This window comes from Zootoca vivipara, chromosome 2, assembly GCF_963506605.1.
Source record: "Zootoca vivipara chromosome 2, rZooViv1.1, whole genome shotgun sequence".
NCBI lineage: Eukaryota > Metazoa > Chordata > Lepidosauria > Squamata > Lacertidae > Zootoca > Zootoca vivipara.
This window is the reverse complement of record NC_083277.1, coordinates 37689481-37711785: the sequence shown is the minus strand read 5'-3', so window position 1 is coordinate 37711785 and position 22305 is coordinate 37689481. Positions and strand designations below refer to the sequence as shown.

Genomic DNA, 22305 nt, shown 5'->3' with positions numbered 1-22305 from the left:
ATTTAGATGTTTGGTGTTAATGCAGCGAGAGAGAAAGATGCATGTTTAGAATCTCACATGACGGAGGTGATTGACTGAAGATGCAGAAAATTTATGGAGGAGATTTTTCAAAAGCAACAAATAGTGTGGAAGTGACAGACTCTCGTGTTTGGGTTTGTTTTGCCTTTGAAAAAATTACTCATTCCGAAGTATTCTGAGGCATCCCACATCCAGGCCTGAATATTTTCCCTGGAGCAAACCAAACAAAGAATGTGCACTATATTTGGGGAAGTTATTCTTCCTTTCTCTAGCTAGAATCACATCCAGTGAAACTGAATGTTGGATAATTCATGAAATGAGAAAGGACAGTCAAAGGCAGGCTTTTCAGGACCCTGGACAGAGCCCCATGAACAGAAGACATTTTCATATAAGAGTTCAGATTCTCAGTTGAGCACTTTTATTTCGGGGCCTGGTCCCCTTCAGCCTTTGCCCTTTTGCACACTCCTTCCCCGCCAATCTTAAATTCAGTTCTCCACATTTCTGCACTGATCTCTCCCCCTCCCCCCCTCTCTCTGTGTTATAATGAAAATGTTTGAGCATTTTAGTGTGAATTTCTTCTCAAACACACATAAACATTTTTGCAAGCAATTCCCCCTCATATAATGCATTTTTGTACATTATTTTCAGTGATCTAAGCATTTTAATGAAAATGTCCCCCTAGTATATGCATTTATTTCCCCCCCCCATATTTTGCACATGCATTTTGTTTTGTTGAAGAACGCACTGCAAAATTCCAAGAATTGTGTACTTTGAATGATAGTCATGCTTTGGTCCACGTACTGGTTCTGCTGCAGGCAGCGAAACACTCCTGGGCCAAACCTGAAAGGCCACCAGATTTAAGAAGAAGGATAGAGAAAGGAGAGGAAGGGATGCTGTTTCACCTGGAGCAGCAAACATGCTTTCGGCAGCCCTCTTCAGCAGAAGAGGATTCTACTGCAGTGTGCATACAACTGGTCACAGCTGCTCTCCCAGCAATGATGCTGATGGCAGTTAGCATCTGAGATGGCAGATGGGATGGCTAAACAAAACACAACAACGCCACAAAACAAAACCAACCCAACTTCCTTCCCTGTTCAAGGCTCAATTCCTCTTCTTCTTTAATTATTTAAAAACCACTAAAAGCCTATCATTCACTGATGTTTTGTTAACGTCTGCCTTTCATCCCTGCAGCACATGGTCTCTGGCAAATGCCACACACGCAATAAAGAAGCGAGGCAATTGGCTGCCCATGTAAAACAATCAGGGCGAGGAAAGCATCTGGAGTTTGTAGCCACCAGGGAAGACCGAAGAGACGCAAACACAAGAAGCCAACAAGAGAATGGCCATTTGTTGGCTGTCAAGATCTGTAGCAGAAGTGAGGGAGAGACTCTCTCGTTACAGTCCGATTTCTGCATTGTAAATTGTTTGGCATCCCCTTCTGCTCTTGGCTCTCCACAATCTCCTCCATAAATCTGGGGATGTTCAAAAATGACAAGCAAACAGCAGCATGTAGACCAGTTAAAAAACCAAACTATTAACAGACTGTCAGAAACTGTCTTTATAAATGCAGGGTATTTCTGGCAGGAGTTAATGGAGAGAAAAAAACAAATGAAACAAAATTGGAACATCATTGTGCCACTCCAACCCCCTCTCCAACACAAATAACATTAGCAATACAGGTTGCATGTACATGAAGCAAGTTGGCAAGCAAGCAGTTCATTGCAGTAGCAAAGTGTGTTTCACAAAATTTAAGGAGGGTGTTTTGGGTGTGGGACTAGGACCTGGGAGGCCACGATTCAAATCTTCACACAGCCATGAAGCTCATTGGGTGACCTGGAACCAGTCACACTCTTTTAACCTAAACTCACCTAAGGCTCATTTTGATCATGTATAATGACAGAGCGTACAGAAAACTTAATCGCTGATCATAACATTGTGATTGCCGGGTTCTTTGAAAAATTAATCTCAAGATAGTCCTCAGCACAAGAGTTTCTGAATGATGTGAAAGTCAGTAAGCATGAATGGAAAGGAGACTCATACTCATCTCACGATAAGAAATCACACCAAGGCTTATGGTTTGTGGCTGCATAATACCATGTTGTTTGTGTTCCATGCAGGAAACAGGAAGCAGCAGAAGACTCTGCACAGTAAGAGATGACAACTGCAAGAGTGTCATGAATGCTTCAAATCACTCTGAACAGAAGAACTGAACCGACTCCGAGAAGATGAAGTGAACCCTTCTTGATAATGAATACATTGGCACAGATGGAAATGCAGTCTCAGATCAATCTGGGGCATATTTCGGAGGGCTGTGTTTTTGAGAGTTTCCCCCTTAAATATTTTTCGCCCTTCTGGGAACTTTGGCGCTCATGCAAGCAACCTGCAGTTCCCAGCCTCCAAAGCACCAAGGCAAGATGCTGCTTCAGCACTGCAATGATATGTGATGTCTGCATTCAGACACAGAGCTTGAGGTTCAAGAGTCTACAACACTAGTATTTGACAGGACCATAATCTTGCTACCTTTGCTAAATCTTCATTCATTTCCCAGCCACTGCTACTTATTTCTGCATTACAAGGCTGAAATGGCAGTTGTCTTTCGTCCTGATTCAGTGGGGAAAGCTTTCACGATTATTCATTTCTATTTGTTAGGACAAATATTAGCTCTTGGTTATGCTTCCTTCTAGGTCCTGCTTTAAATAAATGCTACTCGAAAGGAAACAAACACTCAGGCCTTGAGGTTGTTTCTTACAACCGTTCTAAAAAATGTGTTGGAAGGAAACATGGATTGACTTTTTCAGTGAATTTGCATGCACAAGCCTAGTAACTGAATGATTCAGTGTGCCCAGTTTTTGACACACCAAAGCATGGACCAATGCAGCTTTCAAAGATGATCCAAACACAGAGATGTGGATGAAACTTGTTTTTCCTTAAATGAGCTTTTGTTGGGGAGCTAAGCAAATTATCCACACAGCACTTTGAGAGTACAAATGAATAAAGCAGACTTACTTTCTGCCAGTTACAGGTAGGTAGCTGTGTGGGTCTGATGTAGTCGATATATATACGACTTCCAGTAGCACCTGAGAGACCAACTAAGTTTGTCATAGGTATGAGCTTTCGTGTGCAAGCAGTGTATCTGAAGAAGTGTGCATGCACATGAAAGCTCATAGTTGGTCTCTAAGGTGCTATTGGAAAGAATTTTTTTTTCATTTTTAGTTTCTGCCAGTTATCAATTCTCACACATTTTGATAAGAATTTAGGATGGACATATATGTGAACTAAGAAGATACACTGAGTTTGAGTTGGTTGCAAATCATTTTGCTGCAGAAAGATCTCATGAACCCCTTAATTAAGAGGTTTTGTAAGGAAAATGGAAACAGTAAGAATGGCTGATTGAACCCCAGGGCTCCACTGGATTGCTATGCATGGAGAGAACTCTGCTGTATTCCACAGAATAACAAATGGGATCTGCAACAAAATGTTGCATTGTTGAATGTTCCTGTTCAGGATTCCAACCAGCCAGCCATGCTCTCTTCATAGAAGTTAAAGACTACCCTTTAACCAGCCAGGCAGCTGCTTTACGGAGGTAGAGTCTGCTATGCTCCTTGTCAGCCTACATAGGACTTCTAATGTCTCTAGCTCCCTGTACAGACAGAATGTCTTTAGCTGCTATAATAGAGTCCCCTGGAGCTATACAAGGTCCTGAATCCTCTCTCATTGACTTTGCTTGCATCTCTTAAGCACTGACATAAATGGGCACCAGTATTCACTGAGCATCCCTTTGCAAATTCTACTAACTATTTAGTGTAATAAATTGGAATATGGTCCTATTGCTCTCCAGCTTTGCAGCTGCATAAATATATGATGGTCTTCAATTCAAAGAACTCATGAGCAATATGAAAACCAAGAAACTGGGCTAAAATACAATGTCTAAATGTATCTCTCAAGTTTTGATTGTCCAAAAGATCTGCATGCTGTTAGATGGATTTGTAGCTGGTTGACAGACTGAACCCAAAGAGTGCTCATTAATGGTTCCACATCATCCTGGAAAAAAGTGACAAGTGGAGTGCCACAGGCTTCTGTCCTGCGCCCATTGTTGCTCAATGTCTTTATAAATGACTTGGATGAATAAATTGAGAGGATGTTTATCAAATTTGCAGATGACACCAAACTGGGAGGGGTAGCTAATGCTGCAGAAAACAGAATCGGGATTCCAGATGATCTTAACAGATTGGAGAGCTGGGCGCAAACTAACAAAATGAAATTCTACAGGGACTCTTCAACAGTGGAACAGACTCCCACAAGAGGTGATGATGGACTCTCCTTCCTTAGAGCTTTTTTAAGCAGAGGCTGGATGGCCATCTGTCACGGATGTTTTAGCTGAGATTGTATTGTAGGGGTCTGGACTAGATGACCCTCAGGGTCCCTTCCAACTCTAACATTCTATGGTTCTATTAACAATACAACTCCTGCCAATATGTGAGAGAAATTGTTTTGCAAGCCTTTGGAAGGCAGTGTGTGTCTTCACAATATCACCTTTGCCCTCTGCTAGCCAGAAGGCAGCTATTCACTTGGCAAGGTCAGCAACATCTCTCACTTAATGCATGGACTTAATCGCTGCCCGATCTGGTGGGGGGGGGAGTCCTTTGAACTTTGCAGGGTGCACTGTGCCCCCCTTCTGCTTACATCCCATGTGGTCAGAATGCAGAGTACCTGGAGCTAAATGTGTCGGAGCAAAGTGTGTTTGACTGAATGAATTCCCCAGTGGAAGGCAATGTTTTAAACACTGTCATTGGAATCAGTGAATTTTGCTTGAGCTGAAGACAGCTCTGGCTACAGATCCAAAGCTGGTAATTACAGGCTGCCAAAAACATCTAATGTTAATGAAAGGAAAAGTCAGGCAAAATGGGAATCATCATAAAACCTACACTTTTGAGGATGTGGCATTTATCCTATTTCAGCACCGTCACCTTCAGAAGAAGGAGGAAATATAAGAGGCTAGAGGGGAGAGGAATGGTGCTGAGGATATGACTCTTGAATTCTAAAAAGAAAGTTTCATTGCTCTTCCTTCTCATAAAATGTGTCCAGAAAAGCATTTTAAAAATGAACAAAAAATGCACTCTTTTCCCCCTCTTTTTTTACTGTACTGTAGCTTGTAATTCAACGAAATCAATCACTATTGAGGAGGAAACTCAACACTCTCTATAAGGATTAGAGCATTAGTGCAAAATGCAGCCCTTCAGAGTATTTTGCATCATAACTCTCGGGCAAGACTGTAGCAAATTCTCATCTCTCACATAGCAGCATAAATCTCGAGTAACATTTCTCCCTTCAGTTATTTCTGCGGCCTTAACTGAGAGACCACTATAATACTGGCTCTTTTGGAAATGACTTTGGGGCTACTTCGCACAGGAGTTCGTGAATAATGCAGGTGCAGGTCATATGCAGCAGGAAGTCTCAGTGTGAATGTAGCAGCCTGAAGGACCACCTTCTGCAGCCAGTCATCCAGGTAGGATCAGAACCACGGCAAAGCAATGCTGCCCACCCTCAAACTGGAAAGCACTCCAGAAGAGCAGCATGGACAATGCCACTGACAGCCACTGAAACACCAGGAAAGACACATACCTCCTGCCTCTCTTCCAAAAAGGCCATCATTCAGGACAATCGAGGCATTTTCTGTGCCAAACCTAGGCCTAAACCCCAACAAAAGAGCCTTGGCGTGGCTCACAACCACATGCTCAAGAACCTTGCCCAAGAAGGGAACATTAGCAACTGACCGTTACTTAAGGAGTGGCCTTGCCAATCTCTCCTTTAGGCAGGCAGGCAGCGAACACCACCACTCCTGGTCCAGCTGTGTGTAACATTAAACAACAGCTACCCTGTATTTCCAAACAAAAGCTGCTGTGCCAGCTACTGTATACCCCAAGGTAATGAGTGCCAAAGGTACAACACTGAATAACTGCTGCTATTAATAAGTACTGTAGATTCCTTAACTGCAGGGAGACTGAAGAAAGGCAAGATAAATTCTTTGCACTGTGCCTTCACCATGGAAGGTGTTGGAGAGTTGCCCATATCTGAGCTATTATTTTCCAGGGGGGAGGGGCATCTAAGGACCTATGTCAAGCCATGGTGGCAAAGGATAAAGATGAAAGCTAATTGAAAATTTACAAATTAACACATCACCAGGGCCAGATGGCATTCACCCAAGAGTTTTTAGAGTTCTCAGATGTGAAAGACCTAAACTTTAAAAAAACAAAAGAAAAATACTAATACTAGAAGATTGGAAGCCAGATAATGACCTTTTTTTAAAAGATAGAGAGAGAAAGAATGCATGCCAAGAGGAATCTGGGAAATTATACATCTGCCAACCTAATGTCTGTCCAAGGTAATTTCAAAGACAGCGTTATTAAAGGTAAAATTGTTAAGTGCAAAGAAGAATAAGCCATGCTGATGATAAACTAGCATGGCTTATGCCAAGAGACATATGCAAGCCTATAAATAGGTCTGTCTAGTAGACATCAGAGCAATCTTTCCCAACATCTGGTGCCTCAATGATGTTTGACTGCTGTTCCCATCATCCCTGACCACTGGCCATACTGCCTGAAGATGACAGGGCTGAAATCAGACAATATCTGGGAATGCAAGTTTGGGAAAGACTGCATTGTAGATTTGGACGTCCAAAAAACTTGTGACAACACTCCCCAGCAAAGTAAGCTTGATAAGACAGGGCTGACTGCTTTCCCACCTCTATTGTATCACTAGCTATTTTCAGACAATGTAATGAAATAGCAGGCATAAAGATGAAAGACTCTCAATGGAAAATAAGCCTTTATGTGGATGACAATATTCTTTATTTAACTAATCCAGTCAGTTCCAGAAAAGCTCTTTAACGATGCATAAAGATCTACAGAAAAATTTCAGGCTATACATTGACCTGGAACAAAATAGAAGTGATGGCTTTTAATTAGAAAAGGGACAATTTAGCTCAAGATAGCATTGTAGCTCACCCACCTCGAACAGCAGATGTGACTTACAAAATATCCCTCAGAGTCCTCCTAGATTAGACCATTTCACAGAGGAGTTTATCAGCATCCATGAAAGTGAAATAAACCTCTATGCTCAGTGGCAGTGTATCTCTGAATATACACATACAACAGAGAAGAATTTTGGCATTCATGCCCTGCTTCATGGGGCTGACCATATGGCCACAACTGGAAATGCAGATGGGTCCTTGGTCTGATCCAGAACATGAATTTCAACTAGATTTTAATAAAAACTGCGCTTTGGGAAATTGCTCAATGAGCATGACCCACATTTAGATTTCTCCCCTCTGAAATCAATAGGACTTGAGGGTGTTTAGCTTTGACTATGACTGTCCAAAGTAGATCTTGGCCAAGCACCTCTTTGAGGAAGTCAGACTCCACACTGAGTTTCCTTCTGGGAAGCCTAGAAACTGACTTCACCAACAGTTCAGCCCCCACTTTTAGAAATTCTGACAAAATTGTTATCTATGTGTTTGTAATCAAGATAAACTGACACCTTCATTAAATGTCCTCCAAGTAAGCCACTATGTTGAGATATGGTGCAATTTATTTTAATCAGTTAATTAATTGATTGGTTGGTTAAAAGCAAGCCAGGTCATTATTGGCTAACGGAAAAGTAGTACTTTATAACATCCACTTGAGACTTCAGGGTAATGGATAAAAGGATCTCATTAAAGTTCATGAATAAACTAGCAATCTAATCAACCAAACCAGTTAAGACAAATATTTCTAGGATTTAAGTTAGCATTTGGCCCTAGTGGTTAAATGTAACTGCCATAGCTCAGATCTAAGTTTTCCACAATAGCTGATGCATGGGTACACCTTTAATGGGCACGAGGCTTATTAACATCCCTGATTTGATCCTGCAAATATTTGCTCATCTGTTTAACTACAATGGAGCATAAGCCCTTTTAAAATATACTGCCACATTCTTAATAGTTTAAATCAGGCATCCCCAAACTTCGGCCCTCCAGATGTTTTGGACTACAATTCCCATCTTCCCCGACCACTGGTTCTGTTAGCAAGGGATCATGGGAGTTGTAGGCCAAAACATCTGGAGGGCCGCAGTTTGGGGGTGCCTGGTTTAAATTTCTACAAGCTGATTTATATATTGCGTCTATTACTCATGTGCATAGCTTTGCCCCTTCCTGAGCTACACACATCTATGGGCAAACACAATGTGGAATGTATGGCCCATTGGCCCAGGTAATCACATATATGAGGGGTCTCATCTCGCAAACTGGTCATTCCCATCCAAGTTTTCTATGTGTGCAACTGGCACATTAGGATCCACCATTCACTGCTATTCCATTTCTTGCCATCCACCCCAGTAGGTTCAGCTTGACAGAAAATATTATGGGTGTGAATTTTTTCCACCCCTACCCAGAATTTCTCCTCTCCCACTTAACCTAGAGAATTAAACAGCAGTTTGCCTCTTCTTTTTCGGACAATCGTGATTTTACAGGATTGTGCAAAGTCTGCCTTAAGCCTCTTCCCAACTTTTTTTCAAGCCTCTCCAGGAGTCCCCTGCAGTATTGGGGAGGTTTGTGGGGGAGCAGGGAAAGCAAGAGGGCTTCGTAGTCCATGGAGATGCTTTCCTTTTCCCACTGCGGCTTCCCACGCTATAGCCAGGCACAACACTTTTCTCCCATCTCAGGAGAATTCTGGAGAAGCTTGGGGGGGGGGGAACAGTGAGAAGAACCTCAGGACTCAAATGATTCCCCTCCTGCCTCTCCGCAACACAGTCCCTGGGTGCTTTATGCTGAAGCTGGCTGTGAGTAGGAAAAGATTAGGAGAGAGGAATTATCCTGATTTGCAGAAAGACTGACACACACATGCCTATCTCTATCCAGAGCATTAAGCAGCCCAAAACATTTGTTTCTATTATTACAAGTTTTCCACAAATCTTCTTGTTAGGAGTGTGGCAATAGAGGCTACCCACTGAATACGTCATGACACATCAAACCACCCAAGGAGCTTCTACATTGGGAATGACAGACTGCAGGTGTATTATGGGCTATTTTTATTTAGCTGGTTTACTGCAGAAAGGGAAAATCCCGATTATATGAAGAAAAAGTACAGGTTGGCATTTTTATAAAGACATGGCCATGTGGACACTGTGGAAAATCTCCAAGTATGAGCAGCACCAAGTGCACAATAAACTGAAATGTGAAAGCACCCTTTTTATTCTTTAACAACATTTATATACCTCTGTAAAAGCGGTTTACGAAAAAAGGGTCAACATCAAGAGAAAATGCCCACCTTGTTTTCCTGCAAGTGCATGCACCAGGAAAAAGCCAGGACTTTGAAGATGAACAACAAATACATGTTAGAAATTGGCTCCACATTTTAGAGATAGGAATTAGCAGGAAAGTAGCTCAGTTCAGTAAAACAAAGAAACAGGGTTATATACAATGCTGCATGAGCGATGTTCCACCTGCACAATGGAATCTCCCCTTCCTCTCTGCTTCCTGCATGCCCCCTCAATCTGCTCTGGTGGGTCCCTATATGAAGAAGTGTTCATGCACACAAAAGCTCATACCAATAACAAACTTAGTTGGTCTCTAAGGTGCTACTGGAAGGAACTTTTTTTATTTTGTTTCAACTACAGCAGACCAACACGGCTACCTACCTGTAACTAGAACCTCTGGAGCAGGTTTTGAAGGTGCATGGGAAAAGAGGGGGTATAATGGGAGGGGCAGGAGGGGAAGTCTGTTGTGCAAGCAGAATTTGGATACAATACAACCCATGGGTTGTTGTTTTTCTCTTTGCTCATGCAATTTTATCTACCTTTGCTCCAGCCCCTTCAACACAAGCATCTAATCAAATGCCTTTTGAAAAAGTACTGCGTTTTTTAAAAATAAAATCTATACCAGCATTAAGTCATTGTTCTTCTTTCACAGGCAATATATTAAACAAGTAGTAAGGGGGAAATGATTGAAATTATGCCCACAAGTAAGTGTGTAATTAAAGAAATTATGTCTGTAATCAAATTTCAAAAAATAAATAAATGAACCCTAGATGAAAAGCAGTTCAATATTACATAATGTAGAACCATACATGGGGTACAAGTGAGAACCTTTTCAAAAAACAATCCATCATCAACTTAATTTCTATTTAAATACTGCCCCCCTCCCAGGTTGGTTGCTTAAGGTAGGCCCATGCATTACACAGTGAAAAGCTGGGTTATTGGTATAGCTTATTAAAGACCTTGCCACATTCTTTCATCTTACAAATCAAAACAGTATCAGGGATTCACCTGCTCAGACCTACCAATAGGAACCTCTGCCCACAACCTTAACAGTCAGCCTAATGACACAGCCAATAAAATTCCCTTGTACACTCCTACAGCTGTTTCCTAGGTAACCACCACAGAACCATATAAACTGGATAGACGCAGCGGAAAGAAAGGAACAATGCAGCAGCAACCTAATCCTACAATATCTTTGCTTTTAAAGAACAGCTTTCACTTGGTACAATTGCACCGCCCTTCCCAAGCTGATTCATGCAGAGAAAGTTATTCACAAAGTTGAGGGATTTGTGCTCCCCCTAACGCTTCTATCTGTTCAGCATCATCACAGGAGGAGTTAGGGAAGGGCTGTGCCATTGCCAAGTATCGCACAGTATCTCTGAGGTGAAGTGAATGCAGAGAAGTCCACTCATGTGATTGCAGTGGCTGAGAGAACCTGTAAGAAGCCCAATTCACTGGCTGGCTGGCAGGCAGGCATGAGGGCATTGGATGAGAGCTGCCCTGAGGCTATGCTGCTCAGCAGAAACTGTGGGCTGGCTGACATGGGATCTTTTGCCCTGACAGGCTGACACCTGGATGAATTTCCTGAAAACATGACATCAAAATGTTTCATGCGTGCCACTTGTTGAGAGCTACCACAGCCTAGCAGCCAACAGACAGGAAGCTGCCTTATATCAAGTCAGATCATGGGTCCATCTAGCTCATGACTGTTGACGCTGGCTGGCAGAAAATCCCCAAGGTTTCAGGCAGAAGTCACTCCTCATCCTACTTGGAGATGCCAGAGACTGAACCTGGAACCTGGAACCTGGAACTGCTCAATTCTTACCTCTACCATGAACCCGCTCCTCTCAAAACAAAATTGCTTCACCGTGCCTTTCGATTATGCCTTGTAAGGCTATCCTAACCCTCCCCAAAGTGGTTAGATAGGGAATAACAGGAACCACAGCATGGGCTTGGGGGTACAGAGAAGAAGCTGTGTTACTACTTAACCATTGACTGAATTCTCATGGCTCATGACCCTCATTGTGCCTCACAAAAATGGCGTTGTAAATGAATGTGCGTACTTTACCTTTTCTATAACAAAGAGAGCACCAAATTGGGCAACCTTTTCCAAAAATCACGGTTTATTTATCAAAGGAATTTGGTGTGATAAAGTAATAGGAAATTCCACCACCCTATCAGCCCATAGATGTGGAATGCTATGTATGAACTCACCCCATGATGACCTACAAGCAATGAGTTTACAACCCCAGCACCCCCACCCATTGGTGACGTAAAAGCAACTTAACCTGTAAAAACATAAATACAAATACAGTACATTATCCTATAAATGAAATGGGGAACAAATAAATTCATATGAAACATGAATGTTTTTATAATTCAAAACAGTCCCTCCCAAGAATGGCAGAAAGATTTAGCAACACACTCAGTCCATAAATTGTTCTGGGGAAAATGTAAGGTTTTACTTGATGCCCAAGAACCACCTTCTGGAGTCAGACATACAATCAGGAGTGGAATCACTGCAATGCAGTACCCCAATACAGATAGCAGCTCCAGAAGGATCCCATGGTTGATAGTATCAAAACCAATGAGAGATCAAGGAGGATCAAAAGGATCACAAACACACACACACACACACACACACACAGGTCTCTCCCACCACAGGACAACCAAAGCAGCTTCTGTGCCAAAATCAGGCCTGAACCCAAAATGAAATGGATCTAGAAAATCCGTCTCTTCCAAGAGTACCTGGATCTGGCTGGCAACCACCCTTCCCAGAAAGGGGCAGCATCTTTGTGATGTACCAAAATGAAGAGTGACTATATATTGAATGTTATTGATCACAAGACTCTCCAATAACCAAGATGGTGTGCTTCCTAAGTAGACTGAGGTTTCCAAAACACTTACTTCAGAAACTAGAAACTGTGGTTGATATCATATCATATCATATACACCACTAATGCTGCAATCCTAAACACAATTACTAGGTGAAAAGGCTGCACTAAATACAGCAAGACTTACTTCTTAGCAAAGATGCTTAGGTTAGGCTGCAATCCTATTTACCTGGGAGTAAGTATCACTGAACTAAGTAGGACTTCCTTTTGAGTAAGTATGCATAGTATTGATGAGTTTACATCTGCAAAATTGGTGTTTTCCCTGTTTTCACTAGGGTGACATCTTCAAGCATCCCACCAGAAATTGGCACATTTAATTCCTTTAAAGACATGCCACTGATACATGAATGCTCTGCAGACAGAAATAAGCCCAGTAAGCCACCTTCACTCATAGCATAATGCACACTTTCTCTTCACCAAAAAGTTTTGGGGTTGTTTTTTTTTAGTCTAATGGCTCCAAGTCATGGATAACTGAACTAGGAATGCCATCTTTTCCCTCCATCACAGAGTGACAACAGACAGAGACAGGTAACATACTCAGCAGCAAAGGAAATTGGAAGCGGTCATTAAGAAGACTGTGTTTAGAGCTGGGCTTTCAAAAGAAATATCTGAACAAAGCTATGTTGCAAGTTCATGATGCCATTATATCAGGACAAGATACAGAAAGTTTTTTTTCTGAAGCCTATCTGAACAATGTACTCTCAGTGCAATACTGATGGGCTATATCTTGCTTTCCCAGTGGAAAGGCATGGGCTCAGTCTGTAATATAAAAACATTATTGCTTAGTGCTTTTTTGTGAAGAAGTAAGAAGGATGTAATTTCAAAAGATGAGAGGGAATCCCATCCCCTGAGATTCAGAACATAATCTCATTATCCCAACTTCAAACAAATTCATATTGTCTTCTAACTTTAGGTAATCATTATGGGGGCCCCAAATCTAGGAATCTCTTATGCAAGAAATTCTTCCATTTTTCATACACAGCTAAAGCATTGGAAATGACCACATAATTGGTTAGGCTTATTTCTCTGGAGAGCACTCTTTGGAAAGGACAGTGTTATCAGGAGAAATAAAAAGAACAGTGTAGAAATTGCCTTGTTTTTGCCATTCTGTAATTCAATTAATTCTGGTTGCATGACAGTAGCCGCTATAGAACCACAGGATCAAAATTTCAATATCAGGAAGCAGTGCAAGAGCTTGTTCTATCAAGTATAACAATGCAATGTTCCCAATATGCCGATCACGTCCTCTGAGCCTGCGAAGTTCTGGAATCAATGGACAGCAAGTCAAAATAAGCAACATCTGCCAGCTCTTTACCAGATGCCAGATAATCTGCTCCCCTACTCCTCCAATTCAATTTCCTAACAGCTAAAGAAAAGGTCTACAGCTCATTTTAGATCCTTTAATAATTGTGTCGTTATTTATTTGACTTCTGGGCACATCCTGTGCAAATTGGAGTAGAAAGCACAATACATGGCCAACTGATAGCCCAACTACTTACTGTTCATCGATAGCCCAACTACTTACTGTTCATAGATGGACAAAAACATCAAATTAAAAGGAAGCTGCTTTGCTGGGAAAGTCATGGGGGAAAATCTTAAACAAACAAGCACAGACCACTAATGCTGCACTTTAGTTCAGGAAATGGTTCAAAACTGCCAATGTTTGTATAAAACTTGAAGTCACTGGACTTGCTGCCCAACTCACAGTGGAAGACGGCACATAGGTTGCATCTTGGTAAGAGAAATAAGTTGAACATAGCTAAAGTACCGATGTGAAATAGGATACTTTCAAACAAAAGCATTTCAGCAGCATTTATCTCTCTCGAAAGTATTCAATTCCTGTGTTTAAAATGCAATGGAGAGGCTGTGGCACCCTCTGAAACCATCATCTGAGGCCCTTCCTTTGTGTGCCTCCTCAAGGGGTCCACAGGTTGGCAACATGAGAATGGGCCTTTTCTGCGGTGGTTCCGCATTTGTGGAATGCTCTCCCCAGTGAGGCTCACCTGGCACCTTCATTACATATCTTTAGGCACCAGGCAAAAACATCTCAGCCTCTGGCTGATTAACATTCTGTGGCCTTATAAATGTGTTTGTGGGAGGGGGGGTTATTGAATCATAGAATTGTAGGGTTGGAAGGGACACTGAGGATCATCTAGTCCAACCCCCTGCAATGCAGATGTCCCATATGGAGATCAAACCTGCAACCCTGGTGTTATCAGCACCACACTCTAACCAACTGAGATAGCTAGGCTGTTTGTTTTTGTTTTGTTTTTATTAGTTTGTTTTAGTTTTATTATTTATTTTGTATTTTTATGTTGTGAAGTGTCCTGTGATCTTCAGATGGAAGGCTGGTATACAAATTTCATAATTAATCATAATGTGTGGCTCAAACATAGGCAGTAACCCAGTGGATTATGGGATGGAAACCCACAGGGAAAATTGGACTTCCTGAAACCATTGGTTTATTTACTTATACAGACACTGTATCTAATGGATACAGTGCGGAGAGCAGAAAGTTATTTGCCTAATTTGTTGCTAAACTGGAAAGTGTGCAAATGGTCGACTAACCTCAATTATTAATCCCTTTTACCATGTTTTCAGTGGCAAAATTAGCACATAAAAGTATGCACCTTGGAGGAACTCTCAAGTCACATCAAGCATGAGGCAAAGGCAGATAAACTCTCCATCAGACAAACACACATACACAAGATGAAATCCATGTCTATCAGTTGTGACTTTGCTACTTAAGTAAAAAAAGGGGGGGTGGTCATTTCAAAGAGTGCAGTTTTTCAACCTCTTAAGCACATGAAGTGAAACCAGCAAACATGCAAAATTTCCCATATCCTTCATGTTCCGCCACCTGGTGGGACATTTCCTCAAACTTTTATGAGCTCCGGGTGCAGCACTCATTTAGTGTCCCTCCCCTGCAGATCTTGCAAACATCTTCATCCCCTACCTCTGAGATCTAACAGGACAGCACAAAATCTCACAGGACCAGCATAAAATCACACACGTGAACCTTAGTCTACACCCCCCCCCCAAAAAAAGACAACCCCTGCCAGCTGAAAGATCAAAAATGAAGCTTTTCGCTTTTTCTCGGTCCTTGCCTCTATTCCTCCACAAACTACCCCTCTCCACATATGCCCCCCACATTTTCTGACAAGAGGGTAAAACCACATCAGGCACTTCAACAATTCTGCTCGCCTAATCCTCTTCCCATCATCGACCAAGAAAGAACATCCAAAAGTCACGATGCTGCCGATTGTGTTGCAAAGAGGATTCCCTCCACCTCCTCCCCGCCCCCCAGTTTAGAAAGGTGACTTCCATTCTTGAGACATAAATCATTTTGAAAGAGCCTTGTACTTTATTTTAAATCATTATGCACACAATAAATGCACAATAATAACAACAGAGAGAGCTTCAGCAGGGGGCCTCAGAAGACCGCTTGCATTTCTAACAGACTTAAAAAAAAAACAATGCGAAGGCAGCTCCCGGGCGCTTTCCTAAGCCAAATGCAGGCGCATGCCCTCCGGCGGTAGCGTTTGCCCCGGAGGGGTTCCTGCAGCCAGCCAGCCAGCCAGCGAGCCTTACCTTCATCCTGCATCCTCTGCAGACACAGAGTCAGATTCTTCCTCCAGCCCGGCATCCCGGCACAGGGTCAACCTGCTCGCGCTTGTGCACAAGCCCCGAAGGTGTTGGCGGCGGCGGCGGCGGCGGGAGGCTTCCCCTCCTGGGTAGAATAAGGCTAAGCGGAGAGTTCCCCACGCCACCCCTGCCCAGCACAGCACGCCGAAAGTGTTGTGGCTCGGAGAGAGGCGAGCGCGGGCAGCGAGCCGCTGGGGGAGCCAGGCTGCCTGCTCGGCCACGCTAGGCATCGATTCGCGCCGCGTGCTCCATCTGTGTTTGGGGCCGGCGGGGAGGAGGGCGGGGAATCGGCCGAGAAGGCGAATGCGTGGAAGGGACGCGAGGACTAGACAGAGAAGGTGCGCGGGACTAGCGGCGGCGCCCCGAAACCTTTCCCGCCTGCCCTGTAGTGACTGAGGTACGTCTACGGCAGCAGCAGCTCTTAACGTGTGGGGACCGTACTATGTGACAAGAGAAGCCAGGGGAGGAGGAGGCGGAGGCGGAGGGAAAGGAGGGGAGCTCGCCTGCTTCCATCCAGTCCAATCTTTCGACGCCCGGGAGGATCCCGCCGCGGGCTTCTGGGCTCCCGCGACCGCCTGGCCGGCCCAGGTCTCTAGCGCGCGCCTTTCCTTCTTCCTGGCGATGTCTTCCGGGCGCTCGCGCCTCATTCCCTGCAGGCGCCGCCGGCCGAGGGAGTGCAGGCCGCCGGCTCAGGCTTCAGCCGCGCGCGCCGGCTCTGCTCGCGCTCGGCCGGCATCTTCTCTCGGCGCAAGTGAGCGGGAGAAGAAGGGCTCCTCCGGCGACAGCGAGGAGCAGCAGCTCGGGCACCTGGTTCGCTCGCCGCCTTCCCGCGCTTTCGACCGTTTTCGCCTCCGCCGCCGCTCCTCGCACGTGGTGGGGTGGTGGGAGTCTCTCCGGCGACAACCCCCCCGCCCGCCCCCCGCGCGCTTTCCCTGCTTGGGTTGAGGGTATGTAGGGTATGCTTCTGCAACGGAGGAGGAAGAGACACGCGGGGGAACGACGCTAGCCAACACGTCGAAGGGGAGCGCTTGTCAATGGCCGGGCGGCTGCCTGCGCTGCGCCTCCACTTCCACCCCCCAGGAGGTGCGAGCGACGCCGGGTCCTCAAGTGGAGCGAAAGGCCGGCTCTTCCACAGCCCACACAGGCGAGCTGCGCGAAGCTCGAGAGACGCGTCTGGCGCGCGCGCACACACACCTCCCTTTCCCTGCCAACAAACGCCCCCCGCCCCCCCACACACTTCCACTTTTTTTTTCCTTTTTAAACTTATTTAAAATGTTTATTCCTTCAGTAGCACCTTAAAGACCAACTAAGTTTTTATTTTGGTATGAGCTTTCGTGTGCATGCACACTTCTATCTGAAGAAGTGTGCATGCACACTAAAGCTCATACCAAAATAAAAACTTAGTTGGTCTTTAAGGTGCTACTGAAGGAATTTTTGTTTGTTTGTTTCGACTCAGACCAACATGGCTACCTACCTGTAATTAAAATGTTTATGTCAGGCATCCCCAAACTGCGGCCCTCCAGATGTTTTGGCCTACAACTCCCATGATCCCTACCTAACAGGACCAGTAGTCTGGGAAGATGGGGATTGTAGTCCAAAACATCTGGAGGGCCGAAGTTTGGGGATGCCTGGTTTATGTGCTACTTGTTAGGGAAACCCATCGCAAGGACATTTAAAACAAAATCCATTAGAGGCGGTGCTATATTTTTTCTAGAAAAAGATGTATAAATTGTGATTCAGGGTCATAGGTTCACTTTCAGATGACCTATTTATTAATCATTCATCCTGACTTGTTTCCATAGTTTTCCCAAGGCTGTTACACTGTATCATATAGATTTGTTTGTTATCCCTTCTACTGCCAAGGGAGCAAGGGGGGGGGATGATGGACATCTTCCTCATGGGCACATCTTACACAATGGAAGAAAGTTTAAAGTGATGCCCATTTGGGGGGGGGGAATAAAATCCTAATGTCACATATACATAGATGGGGTTTTGAACTGGAGGTGAGTGACCGGGAAGGAGGTGTAAGAGTTGTAGTGAATACCGGTAGCTCAATGAAAATGTCAACCCTGTGTGAAAAAGGCAATTTTTGTGCTTGGGATAATTAGGAAAGGGACGGGGGGGGGCTGTCAGTATCATTATACAAATCTATGCTTCCACCACACTTGGAATACTCTGTACAGTTCTGATTGCCTCACCTCAAAAAATACAGTAGAGTTGGGAAAGGTGCAGAAAAGAAACCAAAATGATCAAGGGGGTGGAGGAACTTGCCTATGAAGAAAGGTGCTTTTTAGTTAAAACAAAAGGCAAGTATAAGGGGACATAGCAGAGGTATTTAAAATTATTCACAGTGTGGAGGAAAAAAGAGAAGTTTTTCTTCCTGGAGGAAATCAAGAGAGCGAGTCCTTTTCCATAGTTAAACTATAGAAGTCATTATCACAAGATGTAGTGGTGCCCACCAACTTGGACTGCATTAAAAAAGGATTTGACAATTTTATGGAGAATAAATCAATCAATAGCTACTAGCCACAATGGCAAAGTTCTGCCATATGCCAAAGTTCTGCGATATCAGTTGCTAGGAATCGCAAGTGGGGAACGCACTGTTGAACTCAGGTCTTGCTTGTGGGCTTCCCACAGAAATCTGGTTGGCTATTGTGAAAAAAGAATGCTTGACTAGATGGACCTTTGGACTGATCCAACAGGGCACTTCATAAGTTCATCATCAGCATCAAAATGCCAGCCTCATTTAATCTGGATTTTTTTTAAAAAAAAAAAACAGAAAATCCAGTAAGCTTAAACACACACACACATATCTGTTGACTGCACACCATGTGTTCCAGCTATGGTACATCAAGACCATATGCACATCACAAGATAGCATCTTTGCTTGTTTCGCTCTTCCCTTCATAGAATCAATGAATTGGGAGGGATCCAGAGGGCCATCTAGTCCAACCCCTTGCGATGCAGGAATCCTGCCCACAGTGATTCCTGGGTGGGCTCAGACCACCAACCTTCTTGTTAACAGCCATATGCACTTGACTCATATGCACTTGACCCATTGCACCAATGGAACCAGTAATGCCATTCACTATTTTTTAATGGTCATAGACTATGTGTGACCTCTAAAGATGCCAGTACAGTGGTACCTCATGCTGTGTACGGGATCCGTTCTGGAGCCCCATACACAACATGAGCAGTACACAACATGAAGTCCCACGTTTGTGCATGTGCGCAGCGCAATTCGGCAATTCTGCACATGCGCATGATGTCATTTGTCGTGTCTGTGCATGCACAAACTGCCGAACCTGGAAGTAACCCATTCTGGTACTTCTGGGTTCGGCGCGTACGTATCCCGTGTCGTACGCAACCCATAGCACTCGTAACAAGAGGTATGACTGTATTTCTTTCCATATCACCTGGCTTTTGTCTGCTTTCAGACTGGATGACCTGGAACCAAAGGAGATCTTCCATGATCTGGTCTTTTTTCAAACATTCGGCTGATACGGGTGACTTAGTTTTAAGCAAGTAAACATCTTTCAGCCATAACTGGGAGCCTGAAGTGAAGCTGTCTGTAGGCAGAAGTAAAGCACGCATCATTGGTTTTCATGGTCCAAGCTGAAAGAAGGAAACAGACACATGGTTGTGGGAAGAATAAAGGATCATAAAATATTTTTTTCACTGAGTGTATTTGGCAGTTGGTTGCCTTTCTAAGTATACAGTTAGGTGAGCAAAGTAGTTTTGTCTCCGGTCTCAATGACACACACACACACACACTTGTGTGAATAAGGTGGCAGAACTCAGTCATACTCAGTCATAGTTTTATAGGGTTTTTTTCTTTTCATTTTAAATGACTGCTCACAAAGAGTTAACAATCTATGCCTATGGCCTCAAAAATACCTCACTGATTACACAGTATCCAGCAGAGCCTTAACATAAGAATAACAAAGGAGACGTGCAAGACACAAAGTTTGCAGAGTTTTTTAATTTCCTGGAGTAGGACATTTCTTAGCAGTGACTGGCAGATCTTCCTGTGCTTTGCCAGGCCTTTATTAGCAGACCAGTAGGTCTCAATATGGATCTCTTTCTATTGTAGAATTGATTACATTGTCAGCTGCGAGAGATAACCTTTATGAGGTTACAGAGTAAACTCTCTCATACCAGCAAAAAGTGTGCAGCAGTTTGGCCAAGTTTTGCTGCAGACACTTTCCCCATAACCACTGGACAGCTGGCACATTTTTCACCCCATAGTTGCTTTTATTGCTGTTAATTAATTTATACACCACTCAGTACCCAGGTAGGCTTCCAAGTGGTGTACAAGTATAAAAACCAATTGCACAAGCATTAAAATTTAAACATCCATAATTACAACACACAGTAAAACAATCTCAGTTAAACACATGCATCTGTAATTAAAATATGCAAGAACACAACCCCATTAAATTGACATGGTAATTAAAACAAGAGGCTCAGGCTAGAGATCAAGAGAATGCTTGTGTCAACATGTCCATCTTCAAAAGCTGGTGGAATGTCAGTAAAGCTGGGGTCTCCTGTATTTCAGCAGGGAGCAGACTTCATAGGATGGGTACTACTAGCAAAAAGGCCCACCTCTGCCAACTAATTAGCATTAGGCTGTGGCAGGACTAACCTGGTTCCATTTGCTTATCAAAATGCTAGTACTGAGCAATTAAAGGGAAGTCAATATTTCAGGTACCCTGGTTCCGAGCTACTGGATAGTTGCATCCCATGGCCACTTTGAGAAGGAAGTAGGAGTTAGTGAAGGCACCACCACCAACTCTCAAACACAGAATGGCCTGCAGGAAGTCCCACCCCTCTTTTTCAATTGGCAGTTGGTGTGATAGCGGTGTTTTATGAGTAAAGTTCTCAGGGTTGGCCCATCTTGTTTAGTCGCCAGTACTCAACATGGTGCTCTCCAAATGTTGTGGGTCATATTCACACCACAGAGTTAAAGCACGTTTTCAATCACATGGCTTCCCTCCCCCAAGAATCCTGGGAACTGTAGTACAGTGGTACCTCTACTTACGAATAACTCTACTTACGAATGTTTCTACTTACGAATGGAGCTCCGTCCGCCATCTTGGATGCGGTTTAGATAGAATTTTTTCTACTTACGAATTTTTATATAGGGTTGCTTCGACTTACAATTTTTTTTGACTTACGAATGTGCATTCGGAACGCATTAAATTCGTAAGTAGAGGTACCACTGTATATTAAGGGTGTCGGGAACTGCAGTTCTGTCAAGAGTGAACTTAAGGTCTGGGGGGCAGCAATATGCTTTAAATGTATGATGTGGGTGTGATAATAGATTACAACTTCATCTGTCCCAGCTTTCTGACTCAAATCCTCTACCTCATTTCCTGAAGAAAGAGAATCTGATCCTGGGGTCATGACAGCTATTTAGTTTTAAAACAACAGTGGAAGGCAAAATAATATGAGTTGTGCCACATGAGTTTGGCCCTCAGTGACCCCATTTTATCTTTATGTCTGTCAGCACTCACCACTGGAATTTTGTATTAGAGGAAATGATTTCTGTTTTAAAGCTAGTTGTGAGTAATTGCAAGGTCTGCTTGTTGTAGTATACAGGTAGCGGATGACCATCAGTCCTCTAAATGGCATGTACATTTCACCTTTGCAAAGAGTAACTCAACACATTTCTAATAATAATAATAGTTTGGACTTTTCCTTTGATGTCAGGAATCAGCATTGTCAAGGGACACAGTCTTAAGAGCAGCACTGATAAAAGATAGCTAAAGTGTATTAATTTGATTATGGGGTAGCTAGCAACTTCAGAGGAGCAGTATTGAATGCTTTAACAGTATTTCCACATTTAAACTCCCTGGTTTTGCAAACTTCTGTATATAACAAAAGGGTTGGATCAGGTTGTTCCTTCCCCACTTTTCAAAAGTCTGAATACCAGATATTTTTCCCCTCTAGAACTACAAACACTGATGATAAAAAAGACCCCTGTTCCATGGAGCCACTTGCTCTATGTCAGGTATGTCCAACAATTAGATCGTTATCTACCAGTAGATCACTGGATGTCTGCAGTAGATCACTGGTAGATCATTGACTCCCCACAAAGAAGCTGAACAACTGTGACTCCCCTAAGAAAAGCTCAATATTTTACCTCCTCCCTGAAAAAAACTCAACAACTTTGACCCGAACCCCCAAAAAGGGGGGTAGATCACTGCCAGTTTTTAACTCTGTGAATAGATCGCAGTCTCTTGGGAGTTGGCCACCCCTGCTCTATGTCATGGGGGCTGGGGAACCAAAGTTTGATCTCAGATGTTGATTCAGGTAACATAATAGCTGCAGATTGAACAACACCTGGGGTCATACACTCCAGTTGGCTGATCTCAGTCGACATTCTAGCAGCAGCACCCCAGTTGAAATTTGCAGGTGCTTTTGAAGGGGTTGGACCCACATAGAACACATTAGA

General features: G+C 43.5%; 1 protein-coding gene across 1 annotated transcript in view; it reads right to left on the bottom strand.

Moving 5' to 3' along the window:
* The window catches only part of GRIP2 (glutamate receptor interacting protein 2), a 380534-nt gene extending 364616 nt beyond the window's left edge, over positions 1-15918 (bottom strand). The window contains exon 1 of the mRNA XM_035106515.2: positions 15795-15918. Within this exon, the coding sequence (XP_034962406.1) occupies positions 15795-15849 (55 nt within the window). The 5' untranslated portion in view covers positions 15850-15918. The remainder of the gene's footprint in view (positions 1-15794) is intronic.
* Positions 15919-22305: the final 6387 nt, after the last annotated feature.